This window comes from Amblyomma americanum, chromosome 4, assembly GCF_052857255.1.
Source record: "Amblyomma americanum isolate KBUSLIRL-KWMA chromosome 4, ASM5285725v1, whole genome shotgun sequence".
Lineage (NCBI taxonomy): Eukaryota > Metazoa > Arthropoda > Arachnida > Ixodida > Ixodidae > Amblyomma > Amblyomma americanum.
The window spans coordinates 47,657,549-47,671,733 of NC_135500.1; the positions used below are offsets into that span (position 1 = coordinate 47,657,549).

Consider the following 14,185-nt stretch of genomic DNA (forward strand, 5'->3'; position numbering starts at 1 on the left):
CGTCGCATTGCTAATAAGCAAAGAGGCATGCGAGAGGCTGACCTCCGACGGCTTGTTCAGGCGTTTGTTATCAGTCGCATCACATATACCCTCCCTTACCTCTACCTTAGCTGCAAGGAACGGGACCGTGTTGACTGCCTTATTAGACAAGCATGCAAGGCGGCTCTCCATCTCCCCCACCGGGCTCCCACCTATAAACTACTGGCATTAGGGGATTACAACACTCTGACGGAGCCCTCGGAAGCTCATCTCACCGCTCAGTACGAGCATCTCACCCACACCTCCACGGGACGTCACCTACTCGACAAGCTTGGAATAAGCTTCGAAACGACCGTCGCTGACAAGGCCTAGCTTCCGTCCCATATCCACAGCAACCCTATCTCTCCTCCACTCCACCAATCTCCAACTCCGCCCGATCCAATTGATCTGGGTTCCTGCGCACTCATCAAATCCAGGGAACGAGGTGGCCCACAATCATGCCCGAGGATTCGTCGACCGGGATGTAGAGTCGCTCGTCCGAGATCTTATGGTTATATTTAATTACATCTCCATGCAATACCACTTAGGTAGAATTCTATCTACCCCCGCACATATTTCTCTAACCAAACCCCAAGAGGTTGCGTGGAGGCAACTCCAAACGAATACCTTCCCCAACCCCGCGATATATGCCCGCATATACCCTGGGGTCTACTCTCCCTCCTATCAACTACGTGGCCAACATGCCACTCTATCCCACATACTCCGGGCTTGCCCTCAGGACTCCCCTCCGCGAGGTTTGCAGCTCTCGAATCCAGACCAGTGGGAGGCCGCATTGCTCAGTTCCGACTCGGACACGCAGATCAGGGTTGTGACAAGAGCCCTACAAGTCGCTGAACGCCACGGGCTCATGGCCACTTGATGGGGCTATAACCCCACACCATCTGCTACCTTGTTCGATGAAAATAAAGTTAATCCTCCTCCTCTCCTCCATATCGTAAACACATTTATTTGCACATAAACAAAGAAAAGGGCACAGGCGATCGCACCAAGTGACGCGAGAAATCAGCGTTAGCAGAATTTGGCTGCATATTTCCCTTCGGCACTGACCGGCTTTCCACTGCGTCCTTGATTTCCACTGCTGCGTGGGTGTCTGGTAGCGCCGGCTTCAAGGCGGGAGGCGCATTTTCACCGGTGGGTGCTCCGGAGGAGTCACCTTCTGGGTTCCGAGACTGCCCGGAAGGTGACCCGATCCGCTGCAATCTTCTCTGGGTGCGGAGGCTTAACACAGACAGACAACGGGTTTCGTGCCGGAAGAGGTCTATACTGTTAACCCAGTGAAAAGAACGAAGTAGCACTTGCAAGCATGTTGCACCACCGGGCATTGCGTGGAGGAGGTTCGCACTGCGATAAGCCGTTACGCTGCCAAAGACATCTTTTCCTGACCCCCATCCGCCCTGAAGAACTGAAAGAGGCACTTTGTAGAGGCAGCAAATGTCACGTTTCGCTGTAGTTTGCGGCAACAGCCAGGTTGTGTGAGAGTGCGGTCCAACGTTGCCATAGGTGGTGCCCCCCCTTTGCTGGAGCTTTTCAGATCTGGTGCTCAGTCGGGGCGCGTACTGGGCGTGTTGCGCTCAGCCCGTCGTGAGGATCCCCTCCAATAATCCCAACAATCCTGCTGGGCGACACCACAGACGCCAGCAGCCACCTGCCACGAGAGGGCCGTCGGCGGAGCCGGGGAAGAAACAAGCGAGGCAAGCAGAGCAGACAGGGGCGCAGTTTGTTATGCAAATGACGTCGGGCCGCGCTCGGCCGACAACCCGCCTGACGGGCCCTGCCTCTGCCGCGGCGGTGCTGACCGGCAGGCTGCGTTGCCAGACGCCGCCGCCATAGCGCACGACTCGCCCGACCAGCGGCGTACCGGGAGCGCGGCACGGGGCACTCCGAGAGTGATCGTGCTGGGTCGAAAGGGGTGCACCACATCGCACTAACATTGCGGGGCACTACCCTACGGAAGAGTGCTTTACGGCACAGTGTGCTTCTACAGTTGAGGCAGCGAGCGCCAGTTGGTGGGTTCGAACCTGGCCGCAGCAGTTGCATGACGACGAAATTAGATTTTGGAGCGCGTTAAATGACCCCATGTCGTCCAAAGCAATTCCACAGCTTTCCACAACCGTGTAGCTGATATAGCCAACAGTGTTCTTTTGCCAGCTGCATTTCCATTACTCAATCAGAAAGCAAACTTCGTGCAGTTCTCGGCGCGCTGCCACAAAAAAAAAAAAAAAACTGCGAGAGGCCGAGGGCGCAGAGACGGGCTATGACAGCGAATTTCACGCGGCGAGAGGCCAGTGTTCGCAAGGATAGCGAACGAAGCGAAAAAATTTGAACCTCCTAATGGTATCCGACGGTTATATTATTTTAAAATGCACAGAATGCAGCGTAAATACGACGAGAACACGGAATACACTTGATAAGCACTGCTGCCTCCGTTCCCGAAAAAACAAAGAATACGCTAAGCTCAAACAGAATGCCGGTAGTGTTCTTTCCACTGAATGTGCAGCAGCTAGCCTTTCGAGATCCATTCTGGCGCTCCTTCATAGTGGCATGGTTTTTTTCTTTCAGACAAGCTGTCTTTCGATGCGCTCGCCAGTAGCACAGCATCGACCTGGCGCAAGTTGCACCGGTAGTGAGCCAAGAAGCAGCAGCGTTTCTTTACATACGGACACTCGCTCGGTTTAGCCCGATTGCCGACACGGGAAGATACCCGTGAGACGACATCATTCCATTCGTAAGTGCGCTAGATCGCCACCCATTTCTGCGCGTGCAGCTGCATGCGCTGTGGCACCGAGGATTTTGATGTTAGCCGCATGGTCTATTTCTCTTCCTTCCGGTGCTGAACAATCAACAGCGACTATCGGCGTTCATAAAGTTCCGAAAATCGGACTCCGAGGCAGCCACACGACCACAGCACGGATAAGACGGGGTCAGCTCTCGTGAAATGAAATTCGCAACTTCTGGTGATCACCTGACACTTAGGCTGCGCGAGACGCCGTAGTGGAGGACTGCGGATAACTTTCGAAGACCTGGGGTTGTTCAACGTGCGCTCACATCGTACATAGAGCACACGGCGCCGTTTACGCTCGGTCTCCACCGAACCCGCGACCGTGGGATCAGCAGCCCACCGCCAAAGCCGCTGTGCCATCGCGGCGGCTGTGTTTTCGTGAAACGTTTGCGAAGCTACTATAGTACGCTGGCTCTAGACACATCTCGCCTAAGCGCGGATGACGCAAAGTGCACGCGGGTTCAAGGCGGCTATGCAGTATTGCAGTGATATTGCTTAGCGAAGATGTATGGGCGGAAAAGTATACCTGATAAACGTGCGCCTTACGCACGGCTAAGTGCTATGCCTGCGTTTCTTGCTGAAGGTGCGCTGCGCATTACATTAAGCAGCGCGAGATAGAAAATATTTTCACCCGATCGTCTAAACTCTGCTCAAGTCGCGCCGACCGCTCCGAGTGTTTTGGGCTGCGCGCCAGCCGGACAAGGGTCACACAAGTGAACTCGCCGATTCACGATTCATTTGAGTGTGTCTCACGAATATCAACAGAATATGGCAGCATCACGTGAGCGCATGCGCTATAAGCCATGTACATACGTTTACTGCGGTGGTCTTGATCCGAACGTTCTGCTCCTCACTGACATTGAACACTAGAATCGTGCTGTAATGCCTAGAGTAAGGAAGCGATGGGCGGAAGTTTTAGAGCCCTGAATTTAAGTCGGCTCTGCTTCATAGATACGCGAACTGCAAAGAAGAAATATAGATAAATGCCTTATTCAAAATATCCGCTATGCGATAACTAGAGAATAAATCTGACTGTTACGCGGCTAAAGCAATACAATTGAAACATTTACTAGTGTATAGGCAGCAGAATGTACACTAAATGCCAGAACTATACCTAGCGGCAAGCACGAAGAAATATCTAGTTCATTCAACGTGAGTGTTAGTGTTCATAGTACGCCTCCATTAATGTGTTTTCATTATTTCTGTAGTAGTTTACAATTCGATTGTAATTATTTTATTGCCACGAATTTACGTCTTCACAATCCAGCACCGTGTGTGGCACTGAAAGCCAGCAATATACATAACTGGTCCTGCACATTAAGCAAGTAAACAAAAATTGAAACAAAGTTTGAAGAAAATGTCCGTATACGACTTGCTCACAGTCAAACATCTTTAACAAGACGGCAACACATAGCTACGCAAACATGTAATACACATTCAAGTTTCTTGACGCACATTGACAACAAAGTACAGAAAAAAACAGGCAGCAATGACATCAACTTCACGCGAACAGAATTTACAACAAATTCTCCTATGGCTTTTTTCTCCGCCAATTACTATTAGATAAACAGGAAGAGTGTTGGAAAGGGTGAGACTGTGCCGTATAATGAGGCACTGCTCAATTTCGTGTAGCGCTGAGCCAACCACCAGATCGTTAGCAAGCAAGGATTAGTTTAAGACAAGGGGCATTAAGGAGAGCTTCAACAAATACGGTAAGCATAAACTAATATCCTTGACTTAACGACACGAGCATGCCTCGAAGCACGCTCAATATTTGCATGTATTATCTGCTACCGAACGAAAAGATGACTGGCCGATTATGGTGATCAAGTTCGTCACTTATGTATTGTTACGTTCACACATCGACAAAGGCAACCAAGTTTTCTTACGTAGACCGGAGACAGGCCGGACATGAAGCGCACATTCGAGACTAGACCACACCGTCAGCAAAATGTTCACGGATGTCCCAGCCGTTATGCACAGCGATAAAATTTAATAAAAGACTCCAGCGAATATGACTTTCCTGTCCGTGCGTCGCCCGTTGAAAGAAAGCAGACTCCTTCCGAGGACCCCACACGTGCCTGTTGCAATCCTCACGACCAAGTTTCGGCCTCTTTAGTAAATCTAGAACATGTGACATTCGCACGCACACAGTAAAGCACAGAATAGGCTACAACACCCTGGACGAGCAGCAGTGACCAGGAGAGACGAAGCACACGTACCGAAAGTGACAGCGTAAGATTTCACTCTCGATAGCGTCGTAAAGAAACACATGCGGCGTGCCAGACCGCAGGAAGGGAATAAAATAAGACTTGTCTACATAGAGTAAGCAGTTTGAGCAACACAAATGCTTTCCTTCGCTAGTACTCACAACAACCTCATAACCACCGCCGCCTACCCGCAACGCAGCACATGTTCCGAAGCATCGATAAGTCAAAGCGCTGCACTGAACTAGCAAAACTGTGTCCTCCGGGCTTCCGCAGCGCTGCGACACGCCAGAACAAGCTACGCGAATATCTCACTAATAACGCAGTCCTGACGCGCACACAGTTCGGACACGAGTATGGCAGGCAAGCCAGCGCGCCACCGTAAACAAACCGTCTCCGGCTCCTCACCTTGGCAGTTCTCGCACCGTTGTGGTTGCGCCGACCCAGGTCCGCACTCTTGGCCGTCATTCCGCGGCAGAGAGCTGTATCCACAGCGCACACAATATCACTAGCACCAAACGGAAAAAAGTGAGACGCACGCTGGCGATCACCGATCACGCAGTACCGAGATTCACCACATTCCGACAGCGGACCGGTCGGGGAAACAACCACTGCAGGACGCCATTTTGGAGGAGACGGAAAGCGACGAGAAAGGGAGACAAAACCGAGAAAAGTAGAGGAACCAGTCCGCATTGACGCGCGCCCGTGCGGGCGCAGCTGGAACTCGTCAGAAGTGAAAATTGAGTGAGTTTCGGTTTCGGCTTCGAGAGCGGATAAGTGGAAGAACGGCTTCTTTGCCGAAACACAATCACCGGATCTTTAAAGGGACATTGTTGTTCTCCTTTCCGTAATCGCTTTTTAGTATTGTAGCAACTTCTTGGAAAATAAACTTAATGTTTTGTTTGTTAACTGTCGGAGCTTGAAAAATAAGGTAGACGAGTTAGCACATTTTCTTTCCGCTGTCCAAACACACATAGTGACCGGAACTGAATCCTGGCTTCATGAATCCGTCGCCAAAACCCAGGTTTTTCCGTATGGTTAGGAAGTTTACCGGTGTGACAGAAACACACATGGTGGCGGCGTTTTTCTTCTCATTAATTCAGTGTAGTAAACTATCTACTTTTTGAAATTATTCTGAATCCATATGGTGCAGGGTTAGAATGAGCAATGGCAATTACCGCGCTTTTGGGTCTTTTTACCGGTCTCCTAGTTCTTGAAATCTGGTATCATTTAACGAGCTATCAAACTTTTTAACTACCGTAAATACTGAGTATATATTTGGGGGCGACTTTAACATGCCTGCTGTTGACTGGCAAAAATGGAAAACCTGTGTTCACAGATTCTACTGTCCTACCTCTTTCCCTTTCAGTGTATATTACAACTAATGGACTAACCCAATTCGTGCACGAATGCACGCGACGAGGTCATTTTTCTGCCATTACATTGGCTTTGTTTTTCGTTAGCTCTGAGACGTCGATCCAAAATGTAGCTGTCATCCCTGGTTTCAGTGATCACGATTGCGTTGTTGCCATGTGCAGTGCCGCTACAGTTAGATCAGCCCATAAATATCCTAGAAAGGTTTTTTCTACGACCGAGGGGATTACACGTCTTTATCAAGAGAGCTATCTAATTTCTTCCCTATTTTTGATGAGGTCAGCCAGTCAGTGGACATAAAAGACGGTTGGATTATTTTTAGAGATAAATTAAAGGCTTTAACTGAAAAATATTTACCTTCCAAACTTTTGACAACTAGACGCCTGAATGATAGACTTTAGGTGGATAAGAAAACTCGCTCGCTAATTATCAAGAAACGCCGCCTGTATGCTTCGTATTTAAAGACTCGCAATCAGTCTATGCTCCAGGAAATACGTCACGTGAACTACAAAAGTAAGCAAAAAATAAAGGTAAATAAACAAAATTATATTTCATCGCTTGACGAAAAGTTTAGGGATAATCCTAAAGAATTTTGAAAATTTGTTAATATAAATAGTAAAGAGGCCACCACTGTCCCTAGTTTACCAGATGGCGAGAAAACAGTGCTTGATGATTATGAGAAGGCTTGCTGTCTGAATTCCTATTTTAAGAGGGGTTTTTTTCTGAGACATACAGTGATGAATAGGACAAGCTGTCGAGCTAGTGGGTGGGGTTCCATTCTTTTGTTGACAGCGCTTAAAAAACACGGACAGAAATCATAGAAGACGACGGCACAGGCGCTGAACTTCGACTTTATTCAAGAACAGCGAAACACTGCATATATACCCAAAACACAGGCGCCAACAAGCGGCGGAAACTTTATGCACTCGTGGCGACAGAAATGATATGACAAGTAGTGGTAAAATGACAAGGGCTATAAACCAAAGAATTGAACAGGGAAAGAAAAAAACCAGAACAAGATGAGACAAAAAAACATCTTTACCGAGTCATTTCAAAAAGAAACACCTCCGACACGTGAAATAGTGGTGCGGTTTTACTAAAGGAATTTGCAAGAAGGGGTCCGATAACATTGAACCAAAACATACACACCGACAGATGAAACAAGGTGACAAATGAGAAAGGCGTAGTGGTAAGAAAAAAACACGCAATGAAAACACAATAGTGATCGGGTACGGAAAGGAAAATTTAACAACACAGATGAAGCCAACAATTAACGCAGCTAAACACAGGAGATGAAGTGCGCTAGATAACTAAAATGATAAAAAACAGGGGTCAGCAAGGAAGGTGAAGCCAACAAAAAACACGGCTGAAGGTATAAGATGAGATGCAGTAAAACTGAGAGAGAAAGATAAAATATGAAAAAAATGAAATTCAACAAAAAGTAAGTCTAAAAGCAAGAAAAAAATAGTAATAAAAGCGATAAAAGGGAGATTAGGGAAAAAAGCACAGAGAATGTAACTCCTTTCTAAAACCAAGATTGAGTCAAACAGATTCAGAATGAAGGGCTAACTTTTTTTCCGGCAGTGAAACCGAGGGAGCGCTTACACATTCACCTTCGTGCCTCAAAATCTCGGTGGCTTCCACTATTTCACGTGTCAGCTTGTTCCGGTGCTTTTTTACACAGTGGCGTTTTCGAGCATTTGGTGGCATGGCTTTTTTGGGTCACAATTTCGGCAGTGGACTCGCACATTCCTGAGTGATGTACCTGATAAATCATTCTTGTGCTGCCTTGCCGTTCATTGATGCATTGGCCTGTTTGGCCGACGTACACCTTGCGGCAAGACAAAGGAATTGAGTAGACGACGTCTTCCGCGCATGCCATTGAGGGATTTCTGCGCCGAGTGGTGCAACCTCTGTCCCTTTTTTCTTTTTCATTTACAATCCCACAGACCTGCGTTAGGCGCTGGGGGGGGGGGGGGGGGGGGGGAAGACAAGGTCTACTCCTGCTTTCCTTCCAGTTTTCTTAAGGTTGTGTGAAATTTCGTGCATGTAAGGGATAACAGCAACCTTTTTATATTGCTTACGCGCTTGAGCCGGTGTCCCACTTTTTTCGCGCTTGATACATTTTGGCACTTTTTCTGCAACAGAGCTAAGCAGTTGTGACGGGCACCCTGATTGCGTGAGCCTGCATATCTGGTTTGTGAAGCTTTCTTGCAATTTGTGCTCGCATGACTTGTTGAAGGCATTAATAAAGGTAGACTGAATGATACTTCTTTTCACCAGGTTCGAGTGGGCGGATTCGTAAGGTAAGATGGCCTTTTTGCCCCTTGGTTCAAATGCCCAGCACACGTGACTGGGCGTAGACAATCCTTATCTCCAGGAAGCGCATGGAATTATTGTCCGGCAATTCGTGAGTTAGTTCGAATGGAGCCAGGGTACCCTTAAAAACACTAATAATTTGAGGCACTTCCTGAGTAAATGCTTCGTTGCCGCAGTCTAAAAGGACTAAGAAATCGTACACGAAGCGAAAAATTTTTGAACGCTTGACTGTTCGAAGCGGTTCCTGAGAGCTCTGTCATGCATAGCAAGAAAAAGATCGCTGAGCACGGGTGCAATGCATGATCCTATGCAAATTCCTTGCTTTTTAATGAAGCCTGAACCATTCCGTTCCTCAACTGTTGACTTTAGGTTAGAGCAATTCCAAGAAACCATCCACCGAAACTACACACTTATTATGGAAAGGTATGGCTCCGTGATTGTCGATAGCTTCGCGAACGCATTTTATGAGGTCATTTTGAGGGATAGAATAAAATAAGTCCTTAACGTCTATAGAAAACCCGCGAAAGACTTTACCTCTATTCTCATTCATAAACCCAATGACTTGTTCCGAGTCCTTCACCAGATAGGGATTGTCAATAGAAAGCAAATTCAGGTTATCTTGCAAGTACTTAGCTACGTCTAAGTACTTGTAAAAAAAGTTGCTGCCACACTGTGTCAATCATTGTCACTACGCAAGCCAAACGCCTGTCTGATGCAGGTTTCCCAGCAGAAATGTTGAGAGCGGTCGCTGAATCTGTATCTAAGGAGGTGAACGGCGGGGTCAAGAAGACAAGCAATGATGCCACTGACAAAAGAAAAAAAATTTCAAGTCATGCCTTATTTGCACAAAGTGGCGCACAATGTTAAGAAAATCGCCGAGCGCCAAGGGGTCAATTTGATTTTTTCGGTTCCCGTTCAGCTTTCAGGTCTTTGTGCACGAATTATGCCTGGCGGAAATAAGAAGCGTTGCACGACCGAATACAGCACTATGTACTCAAAGCGCCGGACCGAAGTGATTTATAAGATTCCGCTGACCTGCGGAAAATTTTACATAGGTCAGACGGGTGACTGTGTGAACGAGAAAAGGCGCTAGCACCGAACAAAAGTTGGCGCTGGTGAAGATCGCAATCTTGCTTGGCACTGCAGTAGATGTCACGGAAAATGTTCTCCACGTTTGTCTGATGTCAACATTCTGGGCTATGGAAAAACACGAAAGGCCCGCGAAATATTTGAGGCCTTTCAAATAGCAAAACATGGCGATGCTTGCGTCAGTTCCCCATCGCTAGCGCTGACGATAAAATAATTTGATTATTTTAATAACCATGTTTGAGTGCCTGTCTTGCCTTGGCGCATGCGTTGAGATTACTTGGCGGTCTGTTCTCAATAAAGATTTCCGTTGTTAGTCCAGGGCCCGGATTACGGAACTAGCTCTGACCGCTCTACAATTGAGAGCGCTCTAAAATGCCGCTCCTATTGGTTGCCGGCGCAATTTTGAAAAGTTGCGTCACGGGAAGCTGCAATGGCGTCACGGATGACAAAAAACACATGACGTTGCACAACTAATTATGCCCGCGGTTTTAGACTGTTTTTTGCGAGCGCGAAGATTCGGTCTAAAGAGTTTTAGAGGGAAAATGGCGGCGGCTGCGGCGTCTGCTATCAATTGGTGTCGGAGGCGGTTACGTCGGCGCCAGCAACGACGAAGGACGGTTTACGAGGACGCGTATGACTTGCCGGACGAGCTGTTCCGTCGCTTATTTCGACTGGATAAGGAGAAAGTGGAGTGGTTGTGCGGCGAACTTGCCGACGAACTGCGAGACATAGGGACGAGCGCTTTGTCGGTGCAGCGGCAGGTGCTGTGCGCTCTCCGTTTTTTTGCCTCAGGGGGCTTTCAAGTGTGTGTCGGCAACGAGCAGACCGTCGGCCTCGCACAACCGACTGTCAGCAAGTGCGTGTGGCTGAGGCCATATGCAAAGACGGCGCACAGAAGGGATGCGTGCGTTTCCCTGTGCACCCCGAGGAAAAGGCGGCAGCGAAGGCGACCTTCCTTCCCCACGGCACCATCCGCGGCGTCGTCGGCTGCGTCGACGGCATGCTGATTGCCATAAAAGCGCCGCGGGGAGGCCCAGCAAAGTGGGCAGCATTCTGGAGCCGCAAAGAAAACTACGCGGGCAGCACCATGATCGTGAGTAGACTGGTTTTCTGAGCGCATGTGTTCGAAAGCCGCGACATCGACAGTGGAAGTTCACGACTAAGTTTCTCGCAGATCTGCGACAAAAACATGAAGATCCTTCCGGTCGACCCTCGCTGCCCAGGGTCTGGTCACGATGCCTTTTCTTGGCGTTATTCATGGCTGCGCCGGAAGGTGCAGCACGGGCTGCTGAAGGATGGAGAGTTTCTTCTGGGTAAGCAGCTTGTTGGTCATCGTGCCGCTTCGACAGCACATATTAAATTACAGTACTGCGCAGTGCCTCATACCTAAATGAGGCGGGTTATAACATGGAAGGCATGTAACAGTATGATGTATCGTATTTATTTTTGTGTATTTACTTTTACTACCGGAGAAGAGGCACAAGACACATAGTTAAAAAGTGAATCGTATTGCAAGCGTAAAACACCAAGGCAAAAGAGGTGTGCACATCGCTAGTGTTGTGTAGGATATCACACTACATGATTAAGTTAGAAGGCTGTGCTTACAGAGGTACCCCTTAGTCGTGAATCATCTGCATGCCTATGAGTTCTGGTTCAGCATTTTGGTTTTGCGCTGCTTGGTATGAATCATTTATTGCACAGAAAGCAACACACTTCACTGCAAATTTTGGTCGTGCAGGAGACAGCGGATATCCAATGGAGCCGTTGCTGCTCACACCAGTGTCAGGGCATTCGGATCCAAACGCTGCAGAAGGGCAGCACAACGCAGCACGTGCCTCAATGTGATGTGTTGTGGAACACTGCATTGGCGTTCTGAAATTCCGCTTCCAGTGCCTTCAACGGTACCGGACACTCCACTAGGAGCCGGAGCGGGCGGTGGTCATCATTGCAGCGTGTGCTGCGTTGCACAACATCTGTCTAGAGGAAGCCCTGGCCGCAGACGAAGACGACACTACCGATGGCCCTCACAACAATGAGCCACCTCTTATTGCCGGGTACTTGGCGGGGACAGGATACATCATGACTTACCTGCGTGGTAGAGCCATGCGAGACCGTATCATTGTCCTCTTTGGCACAACTCGTCCGCAGATGCAAGCACACCTGCACACGGTGCGGCGACAGCGGCAACAGCACCAGAGGCAGTAAGCTCTACACCATCTGGCAGCTGTGGATGCAATGACTCACCATGCTGGCGTGGCAAGTTGTCGCAGCCACTCTTGCTCATGGCAGTGCCATTACCTTGTGTTTGTGCATGAGACCCTGTGTGATATCATGCCCTTGGCCACAGGTAGCCACATTGCAGCATTTCTAAAATACTTTTCCTTACGTGTGCTTGAAAGCCTCCAGTGGCAAGATATCAAGTGCACAAACCAGCTGCTGCTCCACCGACAGTGTTCACCAGTATGCCTTTCAGTGCATCGGCAAGCTTGCCGCACAGCTTGCCGCACTTTCTCCTTCTCAAGTCGAAATACACGCAGAAACAGCTCGTCCAACAAGTGAAATGTATCCTTTTACACCGTCTTTCGCCGTTGCTTATGTCGACCTGCCCATTTAGCCATACACTTGCTTGCGGTCACTACAAGTTTGGTGAACGGCGCACGAGGAAAAAGTGTAGTGCGGAGACGGCAAGGCACCATTAAAGCGTTTGTTTTTGCAACACATTTATTCATTGGTCACAATAATTATTTTTGCAGCAGCTCTTCATACCAGTTTCCCAACTGTAACACCGCAGGGAAGCAAAAGCATCTAGCATCAACAGTGATTCGCATATGCCTTGCCGAGTGCTGCGCAGAGATTGCACAAAAACAGTTGTATCTTACACTGTGGCCAAACGGGCGAGTTGGCTGTTTATTTTTAAGGGTGAACAGTGCTAAAGACATAGCCGGAAAGCAGAGGAAACACAGGACGAGCGCTCGTCCTATGTTTTCTTTGCTTTCCATCAAAGTCTTACGCGCTGCTTGCCCTTAAAAAAAGCTTAATCTTGACTGCAAGCTTCAATGCTAGTAATCACAGGTTTGGCATGTTGTGCATACTTGTAGGCCGTTGTAGCCCAGGTTTGCACTTTACTGGAACACATTACACAACTGATGGGGTGCACAGCAAGTGCTACACAAGACATTGCTCTTCGTAGATTTTACTGGAATAAAAAACAATGTGACGTGTACAAGGCACACGAGTATCACAGACGATGACGCCAACATGGCTGCGTTTGAAGTCGTAAAGGGACCCACCCACGAACGAGAGCCATTAACATTGTTGCATTATACCTTTAAAGGAGGAGCTCAAACGTCCCCCAAATATTTTTTGCCTGCATTCAACGCCAGTTCAGAAGTGACTTTGGACGAATGCAGGCAAGCCTCAGTTTTCCTCGGGTCTCTTGAGGATAGAACATGTTACAGTGCACACAGTGGACACTGTACGGAAAAGAAGGAAAAGTAATGCGAAAGCAAACTTAACAGGCACAAAATCGAAGTGTTCAAAATTTATCCAGAGTCCCCATATGACGCCCCTCATAGCTACAATCATTTCAGAACAATTTGCCCCACAGATTGCACTTGCAAATGAAAGAAAACAAGCACTAGAAATTGCACCTTGTGCAGCTCCCACAGCTGCAGGTAAACAATTGAAAGAAATGGAAAATAAAAACAGTCTATGAGGCTTCCACACCTGGCATAAATTAAAATACATTACTCGAAGAAAATAAAGTGTGTGAAACGTCTGGGCCTGCAGAGCTTACAAGAAAAAAATGATGCTATAGCACATGGCAGAGGTGATCCCGAATAAATACATTAACAGAAATCTGACAGAGAAGCAAATAATGTAAATACAAACAAACATGAAACAGCACTTCAAAAACACAAACTAAAAATGGTAGGTCTCTGCAACTGGAAGAAAAGCAAACAATACATGTAAATAAAAGATACACAAAAAACAGAAATTTTAAAATGCAAACTTAAAATAGTTCAATGTGTCTGCACCTGGCAATAATGTTCTTGAATAAATATAGACATATGAAGCTGTTCTTTCATAAATATAAGAACACGCAAATAATGCAAATAAAGATGAACAATTCAATGCGGTGCCGGTGGCTCAAGCTGCTTTTTGAAGATCAGCATCAGTAGGTTCACGTTCCTGATGAGCAGCTCTTGCTGCCCTTTTGACGCCTGCACAGCATCTGCCACCTCCAGTATGGCCTGCATGTAAAACGCCTCCAATTACAAATTATTAGTGACAACCAATATTGAGATCTCGCTTAAGTTTTAAGTAAAATGTCAGCCGTTGAGATATTTTGGACAAGGTATGGTTGTAGAGGACTCGT

The 14,185-nt window shown here is 47.7% G+C and overlaps 1 protein-coding gene across 2 annotated transcripts in view; it reads right to left on the bottom strand.

The window, feature by feature from the left end:
* Positions 1–5,676, bottom strand: part of LOC144127925 (protein O-mannosyl-transferase Tmtc3-like) — a 542,030-nt gene extending 536,354 nt beyond the window's left edge. For both annotated transcript variants that reach the window (XM_077660929.1, XM_077660928.1), the window contains exon 1: positions 5,434–5,676. In XM_077660929.1, coding sequence (XP_077517055.1) covers positions 5,434–5,493 — 60 coding nt within the window. In that variant the 5' untranslated portion in view covers positions 5,494–5,676. The remainder of the gene's footprint in view (positions 1–5,433) is intronic.
* Between the last annotated feature and the right edge of the window lie 8,509 nt (positions 5,677–14,185).